The sequence below is a fragment of the Capsicum annuum genome, chromosome 6, assembly GCF_002878395.1.
Source record: "Capsicum annuum cultivar UCD-10X-F1 chromosome 6, UCD10Xv1.1, whole genome shotgun sequence".
NCBI classification, from domain to species: Eukaryota; Viridiplantae; Streptophyta; class Magnoliopsida; order Solanales; family Solanaceae; genus Capsicum; species Capsicum annuum.
In genome coordinates this window covers 11,588,126-11,596,501 of record NC_061116.1, presented here as the reverse complement: position 1 = coordinate 11,596,501, position 8,376 = coordinate 11,588,126, and the positions used below count along the sequence as shown (strand labels likewise).

The 8,376-nt window shown below is 36.9% G+C and overlaps 1 protein-coding gene across 5 annotated transcripts in view; it reads right to left on the bottom strand.

The window, feature by feature from the left end:
- The window catches only part of LOC107873536 (LRR repeats and ubiquitin-like domain-containing protein At2g30105), a gene marked incomplete at its 5' end in the record, with an annotated part of 12,565 nt that extends 4,633 nt beyond the window's left edge, over window positions 1-7,932 (bottom strand). The window contains 9 exon segments of one of the 5 annotated variants that reach the window (XM_047414643.1): window positions 1,370-1,510; window positions 1,587-1,706; window positions 3,917-3,982; window positions 4,120-4,168; window positions 4,364-4,501; window positions 4,964-5,064; window positions 5,161-5,271; window positions 6,507-6,668; window positions 7,838-7,932. In XM_047414643.1, the coding sequence (XP_047270599.1) occupies window positions 1,400-1,510; window positions 1,587-1,706; window positions 3,917-3,982; window positions 4,120-4,168; window positions 4,364-4,501; window positions 4,964-5,064; window positions 5,161-5,271; window positions 6,507-6,668; window positions 7,838-7,932 (953 nt within the window). 5 annotated transcript variants of the gene reach the window in all.
- Between the last annotated feature and the right edge of the window lie 444 nt (window positions 7,933-8,376).

Below are 8,376 nucleotides of genomic sequence, written 5' to 3'. Positions count from 1 at the left end.
TGTTTTATAAATTATTTTATATATCATTATATTGTAGTATATATCTTGTAGAATATATTTTATTTAGAGTAATATATATTTAACTAACGTATAGTCGTATACACGATTACATATGTAATTGTGTATGTGTATATATTTTTTAAAATTCTAATGTAGTATATACTATATATAAAGTGTATATATATTGTTTAACGAATTTAAAATGTATATAGATGTGTATATATAGTGTAATTGTAGTTTTTTTTTTTCCTTTTTTGACCGATTTTGATCGGGTTTAGGTGGGTTGGACCGGATTAGATTAAGTGGGTCGGATTAGGGTTGTTTTGAAATTTTTTACTGTTGGGCCCGAAATCGGACCAACCCATTTAACTAGATCCAAATCCAGACCGGCCCACAACCCAGCTAACTTTCACGAGCCAATTCCGGGTTGACCCGGCCCGGCCCACTTGACAGGTATAAACTCAGACATAAAAGTTGACTCAGACATAAAAGTTGAACTTTTTAAAAAATAAAATAAAATAAATTTATACATCTGAAACTACATAAAAAGTATGATAAATCTCAATAATTAGCTTCAAGAACAATAACATGCCTAGTAAATTCCCACAAAGTGGGGTTTGAAAACGATTAGTATACGCAGTCCATACCACTACCTCTTAGGTGAGATAGAAAGATTTCTGATACACTCTCGGCTCAACACAAAAATAATCTAGAAAAGAGATAATAAAGAAACACAATAATTAACTTCAATATATGTAAAAGGCACCCACTTGGTGGGAAAATACTGGGTATGTTGTTGTTGTATATGTAAAAGGCACATAAAGAAATTTTAGTCAAAGAAAAACTTGGTTGACACTCGAAAATTTGTGCCACAAATTGGAACGAAAGGCAGCACGGATGTAGCTCTTTGGTACCGGGTTCATCTGAACCCTGTACTTTTGGCGTGATGTATAATTTGAGTAAAAAAATATATAAATTGTGATAAATACAAGATATGAAGTCATAACTTTAAAGATATAATGGGTTCAAGAATAAAAATTTAAATGTTAGAACCAAAAAAAATCATAAATTCTGTATCGCCTATGACACAAGGAGTATGCAACTTTCAACTGGCAAGTAAATTCAATTCTTTAAGGGTTCAACAATTGGTAATATGTATGCTTGACGAATCTTTCAGCTATGTAACAGTTTGAGAAGATGCAGAAAGCTTTAGAACAAGATTGCAGAACAATGGTAAATCTGTAGGGAGTATACACAGGAGCAGTATGCTCATTATAATTTCTTGATGTATCCTAGAAGGTACTAAAAGATTTTTCTGTAAAGTTTGCTAGGGATCACTATGAAAATGTATGTCAAGGTGTAGACAAACCGAGTTACCGAGCACTTTGTATCTGGATGATTAGCTCTTATCAGCTCCTTCATCAAATTTGCCAGAGCTGCTCACTCTGAAGTCCAGTTGCTTCTGATGCTTAGAGCGTCTTCTCTCATCAAAATTCTCCCATCCTTCAATCTGTGATTGAGAATCGTAAGGGGCAAAACTAAATAGAGCATATTATTGTTGATATTAGTAGTAAATAATTGAATACCTGGCAGATAACATCCATAGTTATTTCAGTGCCATGGAGATCTAGTATAGAGAGTTCGCAGCACTGTTTGAAAATGCTGCTAGGAAGAGATTTGAGCCCGTTGTTTCGAAGATAAAGTGCCTACACCAGCAAAAGCATACTGCCTGGTTAAAGAGGCCATCACATGATGCTAGATGTTTCAGAAAAGATTGTTTAACTAAAGAAAATTGTGTCGCGTCTTGCAAAGAGAACAAGAGGTCCCCGGGAGTTGGTTGGCACACAGTTCGAAACTATTTGATAATAGGCCTACTCGAAACTATTTGATAATAGACCTACCATCTACCATTCTCCACTTAAATACTAGACTTTTGTCTGTGGCAGCAGTCAAATGCATGACATGCCCCTAAAATGTGTGGTACGAACTTGCTATTGCCAAGTGCTACACCAAACTAATGAATGTATAACATTTTTCACTTAACCAAGATTAAGTTTTAGCCATCAAGTAATGTGCTTTTAGCCAGAAAATGGTGTTGGACCAGCAGATTATGGCAGTACATCACCAAGTTTAGTCTAAAGTACCATAGCTGAATGTTCTAGAGCTGATGCACACATGTCCATCCAAGCTATGCTCTTAGATAACTATGTAACATCCTTTATTATGATTCCTTTGTATAAGAACAAGGGAGACACTCATAGCTGCAACAACTATAGAGGTATCAAGCTATTGAGTCATACTATGAAGGTTTGGGAAAGAGGGGTAGAGTTGAGGCTGAGGAGGATCGTGGATATTTCTGAGATCAATTCGATTTCATGTCAGGTCGCTCGATTACAGAGGTCATTCACCTTGTGAGGAGATTAGTGGAGCAATTTAGGGAGAGGAAGAAGGACTTGGACATAGTGTTCATGGATCTTGAGAAGGCGTATGACAAAGTCCTTAGGGAGATTTTGTGGAGGTGTTTGGAGGCTAGAGGCGTGCCCGTGGCGTATGCTAGGTCGATTCAGAACATGTACGAAGGTGTAGAGACTCGTGTGAGGACGGTAGGATTAGATTCGGAGCACTTCCTGTTTTGACTGGGTTGCATCAAGGATCGACTCTTAGCCCTTTTTTATTTGCCTTGGTGATGGATGTTTTGACGCGACGTATTAAGGGGAGGTACCTTGGTGTATGTTATTTGCGGATGATGTTGTACTGATTGACTAGACTCGGGGAGGTGTTAATGATAAGGTGGAGGTTTGGACCCTTGAGTCCAAAGAGTTTAGGTTGAGCAGGACCAAGACAGAGTACTTGGAGTGCAAGTTTAGTGATTTATCGCATGAGACTGATGTGGTGGTGAAGCTGGATTCCCAGGACATTCAAAAAAAAAAGAGTTTCAAGTATCTTGGGTCTATGATTCAACAGAATGGAGAGATTGATGAGGATGTCACGCACCGTATTGGTGCAGGATGGTTGAAATGGAGGCTCGCTTCAGGGGTCTTGTGTGATAAAAGAATGTCTCCTAAACTTAAAAGTAAGTTCTACAGAGTGGCAGTTCGGTCGGCTATGTTGTATGGAGCGGAGTGTTGGCCAGTGAAGAACTCTAACATTCAAAAGTTGAAGGTGACGGAGATGAGGATGTTGCAATAGATGTATGGATTTACCAGGAGTGATAGGGTAAGAAATGAGACTATTCGGGAGAAGGTGGGAGTGACCTCGGTAGAGGACAAGATGCGGGAAGCGATGGTTCGGGAATGTGATGAGGAAGGGCACGGATGCTCCAGTATGGAGGTATGAGAGGCTGACTATGGATGGTTATAGGCAAGGTAGAGGTAGGCCGAAGAAATATTGGAGGAAGGTGATTAGACATGATATGGAGCAGTTACAACTTACAGAGGACATGACCCTTGATAGGAAGGTGTGGAGGATGCGGATTAGGGTAGAGGGTAGGAGTTCGTCCATCATAGTAGGTAGAGTGCTTTTGTTTGTATCTACGCCTGTAGTTTCTTGTTAGTGATGTTTCAATGTTGTTTTTGATTTCGAATAGATAGTTTATAGTATTACCTTGTGGGTGCCTTGTTTCATTATTTTCTGTCGGTATGTTATCCCATTTTTGTTGTGTGCTTTTATGTTTTCTGTTTGTTTGTTGGTTATATGTTATCTGTCCTGAGCCGAGGGTCTATCGGAAACAGCCTTTCTACTTCATCTGAGGTAGTGGTATGGACCGCGTACACTTACCCTCCCCAGACCCCACCTTGTGGGAATACACTGGGTATGTTGTTGTGTTGTTTGAAAAAACTGTAAGCTGAAGTGGCATCTTTGAAGCAGGACTTCAAAAGAGAACAAAAAATGCAAAAGCATATAGATGAAGACAGACCTTTAAGTCCTTTAGTTTGCTAATTGTTTCTGGCAGCTCTAACAAAAGATTAGATGAAAGATCAACCTACACCATATTGAATCAGGTTATCTGTATATATAATAATACCATAGGAAACAATAAATGCTGGAACTTGTTTCAGCCTATATTTTGGATTTCATGATTCCAGTTACTAAAAGGGAAATAAGCCCATTTTTTTTTACCTCAATAAGAGAAGCACAACCCCCAATGCTTTCCGGAATAGAGTGTATCCTGCAATTGAAAGATTAAGCTTACAAACCAAATTTAGGTTCTATTCACTTCAAAGAAAAATAAAAGATAAAGAAAATCAACATGACTCCAAAACATCCACATCTCCAGAAAAGGACTTGGAACAGCAACTTAACACTAAATATCATGATAACGGTACATTACAATATCTTATTTTGTTTCAGTACTTCAAATTACCTATTGTTGTTAACTTTCAGAACCTCAAGGCCGGTCAGCTGACCTATCTCAGATGGGAGATCTGTTAAATAGTTATGTGCAATATGAAGTTGTCTCAGACTGGTCAAAGTGCCAATCTCACAAGGCAATGTTGCTATGCTGCATACCAAGAAGAAGATTAGTTGATACAATCATACAAGAAATTTTTATACGAAATAATGACATATGATAAATGGTTGAGGTTGGTAAACAGAGTAAGCCGTGTTAGAAAATAAAATTGTAACATGAAACAACATCTGAATCTGAATGTCACTGATCAAAAAGTTTAATACCATGAATTCTGTAAATGAAGGATATGCAGCTTTATATTACCCACTGATATACTTCAGTTTTCATATTTTAATTCTATCAAAACAATCCCGTAAATGAGAACTATGACATTGCAAATTTTGTCCCTCACTCAAATGTACCTACATGTTTGGTGTACCCATCATTGAATGGTGCAGATAAGAATGTGTGAACTTCAATTATATAGAGATGATGCAATAATTTGGCGAATCTCATTCAATTCGGAGAGTAGTATGTTGATGAAGGGATATCTGAGGAATAACTGGTACTTACTGGTTTTGGTTCAGTGAAATAAACATAAGACTCTTTAGAGAAGCTAGCTCTTCCCAGCTTAAGGAATTATCCATAATTTCATTCCCATTGAGAATCAATTTCTGGTAAGCAGAAACAATACCGAAATAAAATTTCAGCCTCAAACAAGAGAAAAAATCGCAATTTCAAAGATATGTAAAGGAGTCAGCTGTACTGACCTGAAGAGAACTCAAGCTATTAATCGAAGAGGGGAGATGCTGTAGTGAGTTGTGGCTGAGATCAAGGACTCTAGCAGAAGATCCACAGGTCAACACTTCATCAGGCAGGGTCTGTAAAGTTCCAATAAGTAATGAGAAAAATACCTTCAAGAGGAAGAAAAAGTAAAAGAATCGGCTGGCAACGTAGTTTAAGGACGTACATAATGTTATTTACGATTTAACAGAAGTAAATAAGTAACTCTTGGACGATAGAAGGAATCAAACTTGGTTCTACTAATTGGCTAAGATAAGTTTACCATTTGACCATAGTATATTCTCATTCTAGATACACAATATGTACACACATAAATAATACATGAAGGGATTTTATCTGAATAATGCAGGCTAAATGTTCTCTCAGACTAACCCAACATTTCATCAATAAGTTTGAACTGCACAGCAGTATTTTTTTCCTCATTATTTTCTCTACACGACTGCATCTTTTTGGGACTTAAATTTATTTATTGTCTTGCAAATGAGGAAACTTTGAGCGATCATTTCGGTTGACTTTTGATGATGCAATAAATAAGTGCAAAACATGAAAGAATTGGAGATGCACATTTTTGTCACCAGCTATTAGGAAGGTCATCCCATTTAGTCCTCCAATTTCCAAAAAATGAACAATATTCAACCCATCTATCAGCCAGAGATTTGAATTGGAATACAATATGCCATGGAGGGATTTCGCTTCATTCCAAATGTATTGAATCTATATGCCAATATTCCTCCTCTCTTTCGGTATTGTTATTCATAGTGGAGGGAAAATAGAACTTTGTTTCTTGTTTAGACTGCAAAACTGGTGGATTCACACCTAATATCTTTCTAAAGATACTGGGGGGATCTACTCCAATTGCCATGTTCTATTTGGACTAATACTGCAACATTAGTCTTCATACAGATATATGAGTTGTTAACAGCTCCATTACTGAAAATTGGTATTATAGCCAGAAAGAAGAACAATCGAGGGTTCAAATCCTGCAGTCCAATTTTTATAATTTTATGGATTCATTTAATTATTGGTTTTCCCCATATTGGCGGATAAATAGAAAGGAATAGCTTGGCTATATCACCTACTCAAGCCAGAAAATGGATTAGATACAACTTAGATAAAGTGAATTGGAAGGAAAAAGAAAAGATGAAACAGTTCTATTTTTAGGTCAATTCCAATATGTATATTGATTGGATCGAACTTTGAAGTGAGATCCGGTTTAACCACTGTATCTCTTGTCCCATCACAATTAAGATAGGTCATGGTAAGAACAGGTTCGAAATCAATGGACAAAGTAGCCAGTTACTTCTCGTCTTACCTTCAGATTGCATCCTGATAGTGCAATGACCCCAGTAGCCTTCCACCGTTCAAGTTGGCTCTTCACAACAGGAACTTCAGGAACGTCCCTTTTAGGTCTCATAGCTTCAGGCATCCTCCTCACTGTGGACAAGTTGGAAGCTTCTTTTCTTAATGGTCCATCCTATCCAATATACACAAATAAGTAAATAACTCAAGAAATCAAAAGCTTTAAGTTTTAATCAATTCACCTATTCAGAGCAGAAGTTCAGAAACAAAAAAAGGGTAGCCTGGTGCACTGAAGCTCCCGCGACGCGCGGGATCCGGGGAAGGGCCCGACTGCAAGGATCTATTGTACGCAAGGATCTATCTAAGTTCAGGAACAAACCAGGGTAAATTTATAAAAATGCCAAAGACGAAAGAGTACAGGTCATGAGGTTAATCAATTACACCTCAATCCAAATTAGTTGTAGTCTCCTACATATTTTTTGCAGTCTCGTATATCTAAATATATGTTCTACTCCGTGTAGACCCATTCCATTCTAGTAATCAGTATGTTATCATTGAAGACAAAAGAGAGGCTTACCAATACTAGAGGTTCTATCCAATTCTAATTATATACATATCCGTATACAAACTAAGTGTAGCAACACATTTAAGTGTAAATCTGAAATAGTTGGTAAAGCCAGAAAAAACATTTTTGGCAAAATAAAAGGAGAGAGAAACATATAGTTGCGAAAACTTCTAATTAGGTATCCTACATCTAAACGGAATCTTTTCTAGCAAAAGGATCTCTTTCTAGTTGCTCTAACTATTAGGAGATTCTCTATGGTCTAATTTACTTCCTGTTTGGATTGGTTTTTGGCTTCCAACTTATAAGCCATAACTTAGGATTTCTAACTTATGGCTTCTGGCTTATTTTTATCATTTTGGCTGAAAACATAAGCACTCATTTAATTTACTCAAATGCTAGAAAAATGTTTAAAAACTATTTTGGCTTGAAAGCACTTAAAATAAGTTAATCCAAACAGGATCTTAGAGAAATATTGCTTTGAATTTAGGAGTTGCAACAACAACATACCCAGTGAAATCCCACAAAGTAGTTTCTGGAATCATAGAGTGTTTTTGATAGACCCTCAGTTCAAGTAAAGAAGAAAGTAAAAAAGCAATAACCAAGTGAAGAAGCCATGGGGACAATGCTATATACAACATGACAAATCATCGTGAAAAGTAATCACAACATGATACAAAAATCGAAGTACAAGAAACAAACAAATAGTAACCAAACTCAAAGAACAAGAAACTACAAGAATAAAACTACGACTTAATGTAAAGGATAAAATAAAGAATTACCCCTTGGTGCAAGCCTTGAGAAGCCATAAGCATGATCTTGGCACCATTTCCAACCTCCAAAGACTTCAATGTCATTTCATCCACCAAAACTTTACCTATTCGCGAATAAACACACAAATTATGGCTGTTTTCAATATGGACGACCATTTTCTCATATTCGGTTGGTCAAAGTTTTTGGAAAATGTTCCTGTATGAAAACAAGTTGCTAAAAAATAAGAAAAATGTACAACTAGCATTTCACATTGATTGTGTCCTCCCAACCTCCAACACACCTTGTCTTCACAACCCCACCTCTCATAGTATCGTCTTCACCTCCAAAATAATGCTGATATTCACTGAACTGAAAGAAGATACTCCCTTATTTCAATTTTTTTTATCCTAGTTTACTTTTTATTCCGTCTCAAAAAACACGTCTCATTTCTATTTGGGATAAGCATCCAGTACCCCCGAACTATGGGCAAAGTTTATGCGACACCCTCCAACTTCATAGGGGACCCTATTACCCTTGCAATCAATTTTAGCTATTTTTTCACCTTTTT